General features: G+C 33.6%; 1 protein-coding gene across 1 annotated transcript in view; it reads left to right on the top strand.

Moving 5' to 3' along the window:
* Positions 1 to 17,483, top strand: part of DENND1B (DENN domain containing 1B) — a 224,582-nt gene that overhangs the window by 100,065 nt on the left and 107,034 nt on the right. The window contains exons 12-13 of the mRNA XM_045298174.1: positions 3,296 to 3,397; positions 17,038 to 17,163. Of these exons, the coding sequence (XP_045154109.1) occupies positions 3,296 to 3,397; positions 17,038 to 17,163 (228 nt within the window). The remainder of the gene's footprint in view (positions 1 to 3,295; positions 3,398 to 17,037; positions 17,164 to 17,483) is intronic.

Raw genomic sequence — 17,483 nt, 5'->3', positions numbered from 1 at the left:
AAATCTCTGTGCTTTTATAGTTACAATTTAGACCTTTGAACTTAGTAGTCAACTTAATTGAGTTTGATAGTGAAAGAAATGTATACTAGGAACTTGAGGAATTCTTCTAAACCAATTGAGTACCATTGAGTAACATTCTCCTTAATCTATAAGATGATATACAACCTGTCGTTTCACTCATGTTATTATTAAACAGGTTCTTTTCTCCCTAAGATTTCTCTTATTCATATTTAATGAAATTTTTTTGTAATTTAAATATACAGTCACATAATAGGCTAAGGCTAAGTGGTAGTCTTATATTTTCTTTGGCTGTAGTTGTACCATCAATTTTCTTTTTCAACAAGAATCAAAGTATTTTCTTCTATCCCTTTTGGTCAAGACAATTTCAAAACTTTTTATGAATTGTACAAAGAATTACAAACAGAATTTTTAAAAGATACATAAAATGAATATTCTTTGAAATCTGACCCTTTAATTTTTTCACGTAATTATGAGTAAAAGATGGATGGAAGTCTATTCTTGAAATACAGATATTTTCTAAAATCAAGGGTGAAAATATTTTGTTCTCCCTGAAAAATAGATTTCAGATTTGAACTGAAAGCAGACTAGGCCTAATTTAGTGGATGCCACAAAAAAGAATTATTTATTTATTTAGCTACAATGTGTGAATCTCCTTATTTGATGTTAAAAGATTCAGAAAATCATGATTGCTGCTATATTGTGATTGTATCATTTCTTCTCAGTAACGTACATAGTATACGTTTGTATTTATATTGCATGAAAGGATTTTATAGCACGAGTGTGAGAAAAATTATGAAATTGAATAGTTGGATACAGCAGTTAATACGCTCAACTGGTAACCCCCAGGGGAGTGTTCAGCTTACTCCATGGTACTTCAGAAGGAAGGTCCACTGACCAGCTCCTGAAACATCCACCAGGGAGGCGCCTGCCAGGGAGCACAGTCCACCGTGACACGTGGGGTCAACTCAAAGCCAATTCTTCCTTATGAGTATTTCCATTTATGTCTTAATGCTACTATATTGTTTTTGAAGAAAAGAGAAATGGATTTTTCATGTTTTTTCTTTCCCCATTCAAAAACAAGATTCATAATCTTTCCCCAGATTATGAATTTTATGAGGTTGGAAATAAGAGACAGAGAAAGAAGTGCCATTTCATATGGCACATGAGTTTCCACTCCTGTTTAGAAAGGGGGGAAAATAGCTATGCCTGACACTGGGGAAAAGGATAGTTAAAATAATAGCACACATCTAAATTTTCTTCATCCAATATTTAAGTTTTATACTGCTATTACTTTTTGCTTATGTCGACTTAGCCACACTTTAAGGGACTCACAATTTATTGATTCATGGACATGGATGCCTTTTTCCACTCTTAGTGTGTGGCTCTTTAAACAAAGTTTGCTATTTAGCCTATCAGACTTTTTAAAAGTAGAAGACTAGATCTGAAAAAATATAGATACATGTCATCTTAATAGCACTTATTTTTTCAAATTTAGAATTTAGTGTTAAGAGTCACTATTAACATTTTGAAGGCATATAGCTTTGGCTTAGGCTAAATTATTTTATCCTGTAAAAGATTCACAAGTGTTATATATGAAAAAACTCATTAGGATTGTCTTTCTGATTTTGATCATAGGGACAAATTACGATTAAAGGTAAATATCAAAATGATGATCTACGTTTTCATTCGAATGCCATTAATTTAAATTTAATTTCTTTGTAGGGTAGTTACTTTTATAATTATTTTATAGTTCATTTATATATCTTTTATCTCATATTTAAACTCTATACATAAGTATTTGTAATACATGCATGCTCGTGGAAAGAAAAGGAAATGAGTGTGTAAATGCTTTCATGACAAACTTTTTTTTATAATTAACTATTATAATTGATTTTCTGCTAATGTCTTAAGGATGGAGCATCTTTTACAGCTCACTTTAGAATAAATTTACTGTCATTTCTGAGATATAATTTTAGACTTGTGTGTACCCTGCGAATCACACTCTACCTCGACTGTAGACTTTCCTAACACATAGGAATCCCCTACACTTGACTACCGTTTTCCCAGTAAATTTTAACATTCAAACTAATATGCAGAGATATGAAATACTAAATGGATCAGATAAATTTCACTGTTGACCAACTTAAAGATAAACTGATTTGCCCTACTTAAAAATGTAAAGTATTTAATGTTTTCTTTAAAACTTGCGTATTATTTGACAGTGTTATTTAAAAAAATTATACCACTGAACTTAATTGACCTATATGTATGACTTGCTGGATATATTAATGAGCCTGTTGTTTATTTACACTAAGGAAGGGTGCTATTTGCTTTCACTTAAACAAGACCACTAGCATTTTATGGTTTGTTTACATATTTAAACTGGAAAAATAGATGGGAAATATATCCTTTATTTTAGGATAAAAAATGATGAAATTCTAATGTATTTTCAATCATCTGCATACTCGAGTAATTTAATCATTTTGACTAAACTGTCAAGTTGAAAACAATCATCTCATAGGTCATAAATTAATACTTTATATTAAAATTAAAGTGTGATGTTATACTAGCATTATATTCCATTAGTTATTTTTTTATTTTTCAAATTTTATTTTCATCATCATCAGTTATGGAAAATATAGAGAAAATATTTATTAGTTTAAAACTTAGCAGGTTAGTACTGTAGTCATAGAGTTATTGGTTTATGTTAGACTTGAAATGTGATTTATGGTAAAGAAGCATAGGTTTAAAGCCAGATACATTTTCTTATACTGAGGGATTACAATTCAGTTGATGAATTTTATAAAATACCGTATATACTCAAGTATAAGCTGACCCTAATATCAGCTGAGGCACCTGATTTTACCACAAAAACTGCATAAAGAATGTGCTGAAAAACTCAGCTTACACATGAGTATGTACGGTATACGTTTTTGCCGTTTAATACAACTATGTCTATTTTTTGTAGTTCTTTGTTGTAATATCTTCTTGATAGTTAGATGTCCATCTATATCCAAAATATATATGTTTATATGAACAAACTGTTTTAAACACCTTTTCCCGAATCATCTTTTTGAACTTGTGGTAGGCACACTTCCTCTTAGAGAAGGTTAAATTGTTTATATTTATTTTAAAATGTAGTGATTTCTTTCTTTCTTTTTTAAATCCATGACTAGGGAATTAAGATAAGTTTCCCTGGTTCAACTTTTAAGGTTTTAAGAAAAATATACTAAGATGCTTGTTCACAATTGTGTGTTGTTGTTTTTTTAAACAGAGAGTGAAAAATAAATCTTTGGAAGATGTGGTTATGTTAAATGTTGACACAAACACTTTAGAATCTCCATTTAATGACTTGAGCAACCTACCAAGTGATGTGGTAAGTTGAAAGGATATTTTATAATGAATCATCTCGGTGTTTCTTCCCAGATCTTGCAATGACTAAAAGTTATTTTCTGTATAAAATTAAAGGATTGTGTGTGATGGGGTGGGGTGTGAAAGAAATCATGTAGCTTCTCCATTTAGTATTTTTACCTTTTGACAGTTGAGAGATGTTGAATGAAACATCATATTCCTCATTGTAAAAGTAGGATCATAATTAAAAAGCTAGATGCATTCATTAGGCAGAGCTTCTTTAAATGTAAGTCTCTTCATCTCATCTTAATCATTATATTACAAAGTAGGCATTTCTGTCTGCCTAGTGGCATGTCTTGCAAAAGAATGAGAGTTTTTGAAGGCAAGCAGAAGAAGGGGGCCAATTATCGGCTTTTGCTTCCCTGCCACCTGCCAGCGCTTTGCCTTTTAATTAATGATCTGATGGCACTGGTCAATATAATAAGAAATGCTTGTACAGTTGGGGTCAGAAAATTCTGGCTTTGATCTCCCTCAACTTTCTGAAACATTTATTTGTTTTCTCTAAATTATTTCAGTTTTATTTTAATCTTTTCTATCCTGCTGAGGGCCACAAGAATGAAAACCTACACTGTTTGTCATTTGCTTTGGCAGAGCAAAGACTGCTTACTTAGAATTCTATTTGTAAATTAAACTGCAAACCCAGGTTGTCATAAAAGACATCTGATCCTTTTGAAATGACGAAAACTGTCTTTTGTCTGTAAAGGCTGATAAATTAAGTGCCAGTTCTCTTCTGGTCTTTGATCTTGCAGTGTGTGTGTGTGTGTGTGCGTGTGCGTGTGCGTGTGCGTGTGCGTGTGCGTGTGTGTGTGTGTGTGTGTGTGTGTGTGTCTGCAGCCTGCAATGGGGCATATTCTATATCTCATGTTAAATAGCTTCAAAAGTGCAATTTTTTGCGGGGGGTCCTGGTATTCTTTAGGACAAGGCAGACATGTTTCTGTCTGTTTCCGTATATATTTTAATGGCTATTTTTAAATGTCCTTATTTTATAGTTATTAATTGAAATAATCTCCCTTAAAAATCCATTCTTAAGAATATTAAAATCAAGGGGAAAACCCCTAAGAATATATTCATTTGTAATATCGAAAGAATTTTGTAATTTATTATTAGGGAGCTTGGATAAGAGAATTTTAAGCGTCAAAAACTCTCATCTACTGCAGTAATACTAACCTTGATGGTTTTCTAGGCTAGTGATAGGAAAAATACGATTTTAAAGTTACTATCTGATTATTTATGACCATAAATAGCCTAAAATACTTGCTGACCTTGAAGCAAATTAAAATTGAACTGCTTTATTTTGCTGTAATAAATTTTATACTATGTGTGAACAAATCCAAACTCAGGCCAGTGAACAATTATAATATCTTTTTAGCTCATTATAACTAGATTGCCTCATTATAAAAATTTTGCAGAAGCGGCTAGAGATGATTAGAGTTATTCATTTAAAAATCCATCAAAGTCTTCTTCACTGGATATAGAAATAATTAGTGGAGGTAGAGTACCAACTTTTAAGAATGTATTCCATGTGTTCATGTATTTTCTATTGTCGATACCATAAGGAGGAAGACTTGTTTATTTATTTAAAACAAATAATTAAGAAGAAGGGAAAAGGAACATATAAGAAATATAAATTTGGCTGTAAGGTTTATGATATTAAATTTTATAGTCAGCACATTGATAGTTTTTTTTTCTTTGATTAAAAAAGTTTCAAATTTCATATTTTGGATAGGTGACATTATTAATTGAGAAGTACTATTTTCCAAGTAGAATTACTTTGCTGATTAAAACATTTATTTAGCTGTCAGAGAAAAAAACAGTATGCAAAAAAAGAACAGTAGTCTAGATATATAAAATGAAACCGCTTATGAATAAGAAATAGTATAATTAAATTTTACTAAAATATTATGTATATGAAGGGGCTTCAGAAAGTTCTGGGAAATTTTTCATAATTTATTCAATTTTACCACCAACTTTTTAACCGTGTAAATGGAAAGAACATTGCACAGTGTTATATATATATAGTGTGTGTGTGTGTGTGTGTGTGTGTGTGATGGTATAGGTGCTTGATATTAAGGGCCACAAACTTACTGATAAATTTGGAGAATAAACAAATTGTGATAACTCTAAAGTGAAGCTGGGACCATTTATTGAAAGTATGAGGTGCTTTAAAGTGCTAGTCATTTTCCAAAAGAATTGTTGGTAATTACTTGAGACAGCACCAAAACCAGGTTGTAGTTCTGGAGAAGTCTGCTAAAGCATCGCGTCATGCTTTCTACAGTTGTAAGTGTTAAACGAGACATATTAAAATGGCCAATAATCATAAGTTTTTTGTATGTGTGTACATTGAATAAAGTATAATCGAGGCCTGAAAATATTACTGTTGGTGTTTTCTGATTGTTTAATAGATTACCTGAGATCTAAATGGAGGCCTTTTAAAATCATTCACCAGAGCATTTAAATTATACTTACAGGCTAGGTGACTTTCTAGGCATGTGCACTCTATTATTGTGTCCGATTGACCAGTGGTCTTGGCTGTTCAAAGGTCAGTGGTCACAGTTGTCCTGAATTACTAGGTCTTTTTTCCTGTGGACCCTCTGCTGTGTTGCATGCTGTAATCTTCTTAATGGCTTCATTCCAATATTCACACATAATATTTTAGATTTATTGACTGTTAGAAATACTACCATGCCAGTAGCAGTTCCGCTACTCTTAAGGTATTTAAAATTGGAAAAATAAATCAGGGCAAAGCTTTCAGGAATCCTTTGTTTTACTTATGGGACAGGAAAAAAACTCTCTTCCTGTCTTCTGACAAGAACACTTGTATGCCGATTTCATCATTTCACTATTGATTTGCATCATTAAAAGAAAATTAAACAAACATTTCATTGTGAGAAAATTTAACGATATTGATTATTACGTTGAATAACCTTTAAAGGCAGTAGATACATTAAAATATTGTCTTATAGTTTTTAGCTGTGCCAAGTAGATGCCTTCAACATGTGTGAGCGTGTTGAAATACAAACAGATTTTAGAACTAAATGCAGCAATGTTATTGGAGGGTATGGTGTTCTGTTTATGAGTGTGGGGAAAAGTCAGGTGAATTCAATATTAAAATTTCAAATCAGTTCATTTTAGTTTAAGAAAACTTACTTTAGAGAATCATAGTAGTTTAAAATTTTGTATTTCTGAGATATTGATGCTCATTTTAATTTTTTACTCATGAACATTTTAAGAAGTAATTTGGAGAATTATTATTATTTTACAAATAATAAATGCACACTTACTGGAAAACTAAGCTTTTAATTAGAATTATAGTAAGTTTTTAAAATGTTCCCATATGAATATTAAGACAATTATTAACTAGTTCTCATAGATACAGCCAATTGGAATTGACTTTTGAAAAAGTTACACACATTATAATATTAATTTCAATCAAAAAGTAAATTTTGATGTATGAGGGGACTTCAAAAAGTTTGTGGAAGTTGCCATTATCTTTCAATTCCATGTTTCATGAACATTTCAAAGAGTTCTCCCTACCCCCAAATATTTCTTAAACATTTTAAAATAATTTTAGTTTACTAGATGCTAATATGGGCTAAGTTAGGTCAGTATTTCTTATTCCTCTTTTAGAAACAAAAATGAAAGCATGCAGAAAGTACAACATTAGTGGTTCATCTGAAGCGTTCGTTCTTTGGCTTCTCCACCTGTGCCCACCTGTGCCCTGAATATTGGGAGATCATGCCTCCTCTTATTTTATTATGATATACAACGTGTAATGAGTAACTCTTAAAAAGTTTTACTGTAGTAATTTATCCTCCATTCTGATATTAAATGAAAAGCAACATAGCCAATTTAATTTAAATTAAGATTTTCAGCACTGTTTTGAAACCAATTTTCACCTTGTATATAATACCACTAGAAAAAAGTTATTCTATTTCCCACTATGAATTCGTGTCGAAAATATAGTGTATTCATGGGTTGTTGTACAATTCACTGTGGACCACACTAGGTTGTAGAGTGAAGCATATTTAATTCCTAAAGCAATGAAAAGGCTTCATTATAACATGGTCTCCCTGAGAATGCGATTCCTGTTACAATGAGACTTTCAAGTATCTCATGCAGGAATGGAGTGATGGTTTTACTGTGATATGCAAAGGGAACACACACATTGCTCTGAATTTCCAGCAATCATTAAAAGCCTAAAGAACTAGAGAACACCCCAAAACGTTAAGAATTTTTGGTCACGTACCTTCCAGTGACTTCATTAATTTGGAAATAAGCTTGGAAAGGAGTAGGCTTTATCAGAGAATTTTTATATCAGCTCTTCTTTTAAATAAAGTGCCTAAACAATGAAACAAACAAAAACCATGTAAATATTGAATATTTTCCCTAACCTAACATGAAAGTTTAACACATTAAATTGTCTTAGTATATGTTATATATTAGTATATATTATGTCTGGATTTGTCACAGCTGTGCTATAATCCTTATAGCCTATGTGAGTGAACTACTTAACAAACTTCTGTATCGTGGCGAAGTTAGAAAGATAACCGTTTTATTCATCTTTGAAAGAAATGTAATCCCACCTGTTCCATTTCAGACATCTACTTCTTGAGTATTGATCAATACACCACACCAGTATACCACCTACAATTGTACTTGCTTTATCTGTTGTAATATGCATTGTTTCTAAAGCCCCTGTTTACTGTTACCTTCTGGAACATCTTAGAAGGATGTTTTTACCTGGTTCTCATTGGTAAAGGAAGAAACCTGTAAGCCAACATCCTTTTAAATAGTTATGTTTAGAGAATTGATAATTTGAAAAGTATTTTTGCTTGTTTGTTTTTAAGTAAACTGTTAGGGGTGTTGCTATTTTTATATAAACTTGCAATGCAAAAGAAAAGAGACCAGTCCAGTTGAAAACAATACTCACATCTCAAGTAGGCTTCCAAACATTTCTGAAAATTAGGTCATTTTCTCTCAACTGAAAAATAGAAGATCTCTCCTACTTACTAACAATGACCCAGACTTTTACCACTCCCTGTTTTGCATTTCTGCTTTCTTATCCCAACATTGATTCAGCATTTGTGACTGGTGTGCTTTACGTGCTAGTGAAGTGCCTTGGCCGCCTCGTGCCTTTTCCCTTCCACGTAAATTTCTCGGCTCTTCTCTGGATGTCTTTTGATATTGCTTTATGTTAAAAAGCATGAGTTTCTCTTTTTGTTGCTAGTAATAAAAACAAAAAAAGATAAAAACCTGTTTTTACCTTTTAAAACCAAATACTTGACTTGTATATTAAAGCAGGGTATATGTGATATGGTGAATACATGGTCTGTTGTAAACTAAAACCAATCCCCTGAATTACTGAGTTGATTTGGACTCCTAGCAAGTGTACACAGGGTTTCGGAGGCTGTAAATCTGTTTAGAGCATATGGCTTCCATTTTCCTCCATGGAAGTGCTGGCAGTTTTGAACTACTGACCTTGTGGTTAAGAGTCTAATGCTCAACACAGTACCAGGTCTCTTTTTCTATAATAAAAACAAAACCAAGCTCAGTGTCCCAGAATCTGATCCAACTTATAGCAACCACATAAGACAGAATAGAACTGCTCTCCAGGGCTTCTGAGAGAGTCTACTCTTTTTGACCTCCAGAGCAACTGGTCGTATTAAACCATTGACCTTGTAGTTAGCAGCCCAACGTGTAACCCACTCCACCACCAGGACTCCTTTTGATGATCATTGTTCCCATATCTGGCTGTTAGAGAACAGAGTGACCTGGTAAATGTTTAGAAGTATTATGTACCTGGGCCCTAGCACAAAGTGTCTGATTCAGTACACTGAAGTAATAAATGTAAAAGTGTACTCGGGACAAGCTGTTAACTTCTTCATTCACTCACTCTTTTAGCTTATCGTTATTGAGTACCAATTACATGCTTGTTCTATGTTAGGTGCTGGGTATAGAGTGGTGAGAAATATAAAAATTCCTCTAATGATATGGTGCGCACATCATATTAAACACCTACTTGGTGTTACAAATTGAGACAAATGCTATGAAGAAAAAGGAGAGGAGGCCATGCCACAACAGAAGTCCTAATTTAGGGAAACATGTGGTAGGTACAGTGAGGCTGTTCTTGGCACAGTGATGCAGAAAACCAAAACATTAGTGTTTCTGTGGTGTAACTGTTTCATGTAGTAGTTCATTGACTCCTGAGAGCTCAAGTGTTCTTCTCTTCAACAGAATAGTAAATAAAGACAGGAAGCCTGATGAGATAATTTTTCTTTAGCCTGGCAGGACCCTGACACCAAGTCTGTTGCTTTGAAAATTGGATTTTAGGCACACTAGTATGAGAAATTATAGACGCATTAAGGAATTTCTTTTTGTGTTACCAAGTTTTTATGCAAATAATGTATGTGTTGTGCTTTTTTTTCGTGGGGTGGTCGGTCAACGACAACCTATTTTCATAAGCATACAAAGCTAATTTTGAATGCATTATTTGCAATAAAATTTGGTATATTTATACACTACATATAAATCCTTTGTACTATTTATTTCCCTTATATGTGACATAAAAGAGCACAGACTACTTTATAGATTTTGTTATTGTTAAGTGCCCTCAAATCTGTTCTGGCTCATAGCAACCTTGTGTCAATAGAACTTGTGTCAACCTCCTAGTCCTGTGCCATCCTCAAAATTGTTCTTATGTTTTGGCTCATTATTGCAGCCACTGTGTCAATCTGTCTTGTCAAAGGCTTTCTTCTTTTTCATGAGTCCTCCACTTTAAGGGAGTATCCTGATATGCTTCTCCAGGGACTGGTCTCATCTGCCAACATGTCCAAAGTATGTGAGACAAAGTCTCGCCTCCTTGCCGCTAAGAAGCATCTGGTTGTACTTCTCCAAGACAGTTATGACAGTCCATGGCATATTTAGTATTCTAAACCAGTACCATAATTCAAATGCATCAATTTTTACTTTCATTTTCTTTATTTAATGTCCAAATTCATATGCATATGAGGTGATTGAAAATACCCTGGCGTGGGCCAGTGCACCTTATTCCTCAAAGTAATATTCCTAATTTTATCACTTTAAAGAGATCTTGTGCAGCAGGTTTACCCAGTTCGATGTTTCCTTTGATCTCTTGATTGTGGATCCAAGCAAGATGAAATCCTTGACAACTTCAATCTTATCTCCATTTATCATGGTATTACCTGTTTAGTCTCTCTTTTTAGAACTGTCACAGAAAAGTTTAAAACAAAATCCAGTCTTAGAGCAAATTAGAAAATAGAAACATATTTCTTTCCTCAATAACAGTTAAAAAAATAATCCAGTGTTATGGGAAACCACCATCCTCAATACATTTCCAGGTTTAAGTTAATTGCCCTAGTACTCTTTGTCTACGTTGTCCCAGGAGAAAAAGAGCAAAGGAGGAAAGGGCAGCCATATCTGCTTTAGGAGTGTGGTGTGAAAATGTCACACCTTGCTTCAGCTCATGCTATTTGCCTGAACCCAGCCAGTGGTCACACCAAGGGAAGGAGCATTCGAAATAGAGTTTCTAGCTAGGTTAACCATATCCCAAGTCACAATTTAGGATTTCTTTTACCAACAAGGGGAGAAGTAACTGTTTTCGCTAATTAAGCTGAAGTGAAATTCTTAGCCAAGCTGAGGTGCCGTTCTCGACAGTGTACGAAGACCAGCCTGTGTGGTTGAGTCTAACTCAATTGTTAGGAACTGTCTTTGCAGAAGTGGCCTGGATTATGAGTATGAGCTTGCTAAATGAGGTAGGAAAGGGAGGAGAAATAACATGTACAAAGATTCTCCTATTGAGAAGTGGTGAATTCAAGAAAAGGTAAGCAGGTTTCCTGTGTGGACTGGATGAATAAGAGTGCGGTATGCAAAATCAGCCGGTAGAGACAAGCAGGTGAGATTAGACCTGTAGTTCTTGTTAAGGACATTTGGATTTTATTGAAAATTCATTGCAGATTTTAGCAGTAGAATAGGGTGATCATATCTGAACCCTAAAGATTATTGTGGGTAAAAAATGAAGGAAGATCAGTGGGAGGCATTTGGAATAGTATAGCTGAGAGAGAGTGGTTGCTTGAATCCGAGTAGTTGCACAGACTTAGAAAGGTAGACAGATTTGAAGTCTGTTCATATTAGAAACAGGAGAATTTTGTGATGTATTCCGTATGGAGAATAAGAAAGGGTGAAGTGTTGAGAAACTCCAGGTTTCTTCTCTAAATATGTCATCGATGCAAACTATTGATATTATAGTAGCACTGGCGTGACATGTTTTTTCGGGGGGAGGGGGCAGTTTAGCTATAAGATCTCTCTAAAAGGAAATTCATTATAGAGTATTGTATTAGTTAGGTTTTGATTAGTAATTTAAATATACAAAGAAACAATGTCACAAAAGCTTAATTACGTGAGCATATTTTATGCTTTTCATTTAATAAGCGTTAAAGGATTAACTCCATTAAAATCATGCTGGGAAATTATATTAGGAAGGAAGAGTTTATTTTGTTTCTTAGAAAACTGAACATTAAAAGGATTAAAGAAGTGTAGAGATTTTAGTATCTAATTCATATGGTAGACATAACTGGTTTTATTGGAGAATAAAATACTTCAACTTTATAACTGTTTTAAAGCAAATGATTATTTGAAGCATTACATTTTTCTCAAGGTATATAGTTTGTTGAGAACAGTGTAGTTATTTAAAAGGACTTGTTTAAAATCAGAAGAGTGTTTCTGGAAGTGTATATTATCTAAGTATTAATCTGAACACTTACTTATATTTCCTTTTCTTTACCCTGATGTTTTCTTTTTGTAACCCTAAAAAAAAAAAATTAAATTTCTGGATTTAGTAGTTTATCATCTTCCTTTTTTCTTTCCCTCTCCCCTTTTGAAGACACATCTAAAAGTAAAGTAACAAAAAAAATTCTGTTACTTTTTTAAATCTCAACCTCCTAATATGCTTGCTCTTCCTGACTCACTCCTAGTTACTGTAATTACTTCATTACTCAGGCTGCGTGCATGTGACTGCCACTACTTTAATTTATACCTATTTTCGGTGTTTACTCATGTAATTCCCTCTTTTTATTCATAGTCATTTTTGCGCTATAGGGTGAAAGTGGAGAATTGGTGGTGCTAGTGTTCACCTTGCTGTGCACTCCCAATGTGCTAAACCCCAGGTCATAATTCCTCCCCAGGGCTCCTTAGAGGCAGTGCATTCTCTTTATATGAAAAGAATCTAAACAGTTGATAAGAAAAAGGAAATTTATTTCTGAAGTTCCTTTGCATGGCTTAATTTTTTTATCAATTGCAATATCTAATTAGGCAGAAATATTTTTTACAGAATGAAAATTATAAAAATAAAAATCAGTCAAAAAATAAAGTAAAATAAAATAAAAATCAGTACTGAAGTAAATTTTAGCCATTGGAGGAGTTTGAGAATAGTTTACATTAAAGCAGATAAAGAGAAAACATTTGATACTTTTTTAGTATCGATCAGAATTTTCTAGTAAATAAACCATGTGACCAAAGTTCCAAATGCTTTCTGAATTCAGAAATATGTGTGAGTATTAAGTTGTAGTATTTCAAAGGAAGATATGCATTTATTTATGACTCAACTTAGAAGTTTAGAAACTAAAGCAGAAGATGATATTTCCCAGAACAAGAATTGAAAAAGTACAGAAGAGACAGTACTGTTTTTAGAGATGAAAACTGCTAAAAGCTAATTAACACTGCAAAGGGCAGTGGCAACTGATGATCATTTTCTCCAGTGATCTGAGGGCCAGAAAACAGCAAGGTTGACACTATTATTTTATATTAGACTAATAATATTATGTATGAGCCTGATTGACAGAGAACCATTGGATTTTTGTAGGCTACTTTTGAGCATCCACTTCAGCATATAAAAATACCAAACAGAGTTGCCCTTTTGCTCTCTGCAAAACAGGAACAACCTCAGATCTACTGGCAGTCAAAGCCCAACAGATTAGGTCAAGTAAAAGCTTGTTTAATGTAGATTACACAAATAAAATTAATGGCAAGTGAAAAATCTAAGAATATTTCTTTTTAAGCTACTTTTAAATCACATGTATGCATAAAATGAGGCAGTTTGCTTATGTGCGATAACATTATACAATAACATGAAATATGATCAAGAAAAGTAATGAAAAATTTCCTAATAGTAATGGGTGAGATGAAAAAAGTATGAGATTACTTTTAATAAAATATTTTATTTGAACAAATATATTCAAAATAGTCAACATGTAATCATTGTAAAAACTGCTCAGCTATTGTACTTATTTGTTGTACTAAGCCTTTAAAATCTAGTTTGTGTTTTTCGTTTACAACAAATCTTAGCTTGGAGCAGTCCTATTTCAAATGCTTGTGTAGGGCTAGTGGCACTAAGGTGTACCATATTGGATAGGGCAGTTTGAGAACAAGTTTCCTTTTTTCTCCCTACACATCCATCCGCAAGTTCTTTTTTTAAACAATCATTTTATTGGGGGCTCGTTCAGCTCTTATCACAATCCTTGCATCCATCCATGTGTCAAGCACATTTGTACATATGTTGCCATCATCATTCTCAAAACATTTTCTTTCTACCTTAGCCCTTGGTATCAGCTCCTCATTTTTCCCCTCCCTCCCTCACGAACCCTTGATAATTTATAAATTATCATTTTGTCATGTCTTACACTGTCTGATGTCTCCCTTCTCCCACTTTTCAGTTCCACAAGTTCTTTTAAAACTTGTTTTCTACGCACCCTTGTTAAATATTGATGAAGAGTGGGTTGAATGCATAGGAACATATCACATCTGTTCTCCCTTAAAAGAGAAGGGTATATAGTAGGAGTGCATTTCACTTACAAGTATTCATCTAAGTAAGGACTATTGATAAATAATATGAATTCTATGAGAGATACTAAATGGGATGCTAAAATATAAGAAATTATAACAAATCAAAATGTTTGTTAAATTTGGTAAAATCCTAGAAATGTTTTTCTTTGGTTTAAAAATATTAACATTTTGATCTAATTAGTAGTTCTCAAGGCAATGGCACTGAATTCAAACCTAGCAAGTGATAGTGGAAAAAGCTGAGCGGAGGTAGGTGGAAATCAGAGGTCTACTGCCTTGTAACCAAATAGTTAATTCACACCTGGGAGCACAGGAACTATCAATGACTGACTGATTTTTGAAATGAAGGCCACACATTTTTTATCTTTTTAAGGAAGGGCTTGGGGGCAGTGTGATTAATCCTGTAGCATAATTCAGGCAGCAATGACTAAGCAGTCAGGATCTTAGGGAATAACAGCTAAAGAACTGTGCTGCTTTGCCTCCATTCGATGAGCATATGTGTTATCATTGCTTTAAGAATACTGTGTCATTGATTTGTGGAGTATTAGATCATCAATTTCATGATTTAGCCATTTTCCTTGGTGAAATTATGAGGGACTTTATTCTGCCTTTATTTTTTAAAGTAAAATATTTAAAAAACACAAATATCTTTCTTGGAAAGACTAGAACCACTGTCCTTTCATTATAAACCTCTTCTGTTTGCAAGAAATGAAAGTATTGATATTTAATCATGTTGGTTTTTCCCTAAAGACATTTCAAACCATTAAAACATATTATTGTAAACTTGAGGATATGTGGCATTAAGTTAGAATGTTTATTTTTGCACGATTAGCAGTATTTACTGCTTTGAATCTGTTGATTTCCTAAAAAATGTACATTTAATAAAGTTAGATTTCAACAATAACTCCATCTAAAATGAATCCTGGTTTATGCACTTGTGGACTAAATGAATAAGGCTCTAAACTTTAAAAAAAATTATTTTATTGGGGGCTCGTACAATTCTTATCACAATCCATACATACATCCATTGTATCAAGCACATATGTACATTTGTTGCCCTCATCATTCTCAAAACATTCGTCTTCTACTTTAGCCCTTAATATCAGTTGCTCATTTTCCCCCTCCCTCCCCACTTTTATCTTAATCTATGGACTTGGATATAAATGGAAAAGATCACAGCTATGGGGAGAAGACCTATATTGCAAAGACCTTTCTGCATAGATTATGGACATCATAACTCAATAATTTTTTCAAAACTATGGCTATAATTGGACCCAATGGGGGTCTCTTTCTTTGATCAGATCACAGTAACTCTGACTTTACACTGGAAAATGTCACTACTGTGAAGATTTATCACCTGTAGAGCTGGTCTTTCCTCTGATGCTGTGTTCATTTCTCATTAGCATTACTCAAAGTTTAGTTGTTAATTAGGTTGACACTTCAATTACAATCATCATCTACAAGAGTAGTCAAGAAAGTGCACAAAGAAATAAAAATATTCCTCTTTGCATATATATATATCTAAAGGAAGAATGATGTTATTTTGTTCTTTGGCAGTTTTATAAGGATGTGAACATGTTATCCAAGCAGAACTTGTCCCATCAGGTTTTGTTTCCCCATAAGAAACAAAATTTTTGCTGACTTAACATGTTCATAGGTTAAGCATTGATGGATAGTGGACATGAAAATCACCATATTTAAGTAAATTAGTCAAATGAGTTGAATGTGTAAGATCATATCACATCTCCTAATAGGGGCTATTAGTAAATAATTTGCATTCTTTATAATACATTAAATGTGATGCTAAAGTATGAACAGCTGTAACAAACAAATGCCGTTTTAATTTGGTGAATTCCTAGAGACGGGTTTATTTGGTTTAAAAGTATTCATTTTGATCTAATTACTGGTTGACAGTTGTTAGGGTGGCATAGGAACAGGCAGTGTTTCCTTCTCTGGTACGTTGGATGGTTCTGACTCAACCTGTTCACAAGGCAATGACACTGAACTCAAGCCTAGTGAGCAGTAGTGGGAAAAACAGGACAGAGCCAAGTTCAAAGGAGAGTTCTGCCACTTCTTAACCAAAGAGTGAAAACAAATTAATGTACACCTTGGAGCCTCTTTCCCTTCATTCAGGAATGGCAATGTGAACACCTGTGTTAGAAAACTGTCCTGCAGTTCTGTGCAACAGTGTATCAAATTTTCCTACTATAGCCTTGATTCATGGTAGGTTTCCCCTACCTTTTAGCTTTAAAAAAATCTAATGTGGTGAAAAGCTATTCAACAAATGACTGGAGAAAGTGCATATGCAAATTAGGCTTCCCCAAAATAAAATTAAATGGTAAGTGATCCTGGAGGACCTGTGACAAAGCATCTTACGTAGCAGAAATGAAAGATGTCCAACCGGCTGCATCTCAAAAACAAGTAGACACATGTTGTAATTGCTAAAAATCTGCAGAAAAGTGGCTCACAAGCAGTTTCCTTTAAAATAATTAAAGCTTATTTATGTCAAGAGGCCTTGGGAAAAAAAAGAGAGCATAAACCAATTTGCATTAGCACATTACTCTCATCTCCTGCTTTCGTTTCAATTAACAGACCAGCAGGTGCTCTGTGCAGTTAAAAAGATAAGCTATCAGGGAGGAGGATGAGTTTTTGGCTGACCTGCAGACACTGTGGTTTGCCTGCTGATTGGGTTCGTACCTCGCTGTACCAATTTCTGAGGTGTTAATTTAACTGTTCCTCTCTGTCATGCAGGTCTCGGCCTTGAAAAATAAACTGAAGAAGCAGTCTACAGCTACGGGTGATGGAGTAGCTAGGGCCTTCCTTAGGGCACAGGCTGCTTTGTTTGGATCCTACAGAGATGCACTGAGATACAAACCTGTAAGCATTTTATTTCATCACTCTGTCAATTTGTTGTCTTTTAAAAAATGGTTCTTTAGAATGAGACTGACAAAAAAGAAACATCATTTTAATATATCACCTTAAAAAAATAGAGATGTTTAAATCCTAAAGAATATGCTTTAAAACCATTGTTCCACCTCCAGTTTTTCCTAAGCTTTCTTTTCTTAGGCCTTCAAGGGCCCTTTAGTTAATATTTCCAATACTTTACATCTTACCCCATTCATTGTTCTAAAAATTGCAAACTTATCTTTAGCTGAGTAATGAATGGTGTTAATACATTTTAAAGCATTTACCTGAAT

The sequence above is a fragment of the Echinops telfairi genome, unplaced genomic scaffold (genome assembly GCF_000313985.2).
Source record: "Echinops telfairi isolate 266 unplaced genomic scaffold, ASM31398v2 ScPeMD7_7424;HRSCAF=8462, whole genome shotgun sequence".
NCBI lineage: Eukaryota > Metazoa > Chordata > Mammalia > Afrosoricida > Tenrecidae > Echinops > Echinops telfairi.
Note: the sequence above shows the minus strand (reverse complement) of the source record. Positions and strands in the feature narration are given on the sequence as shown.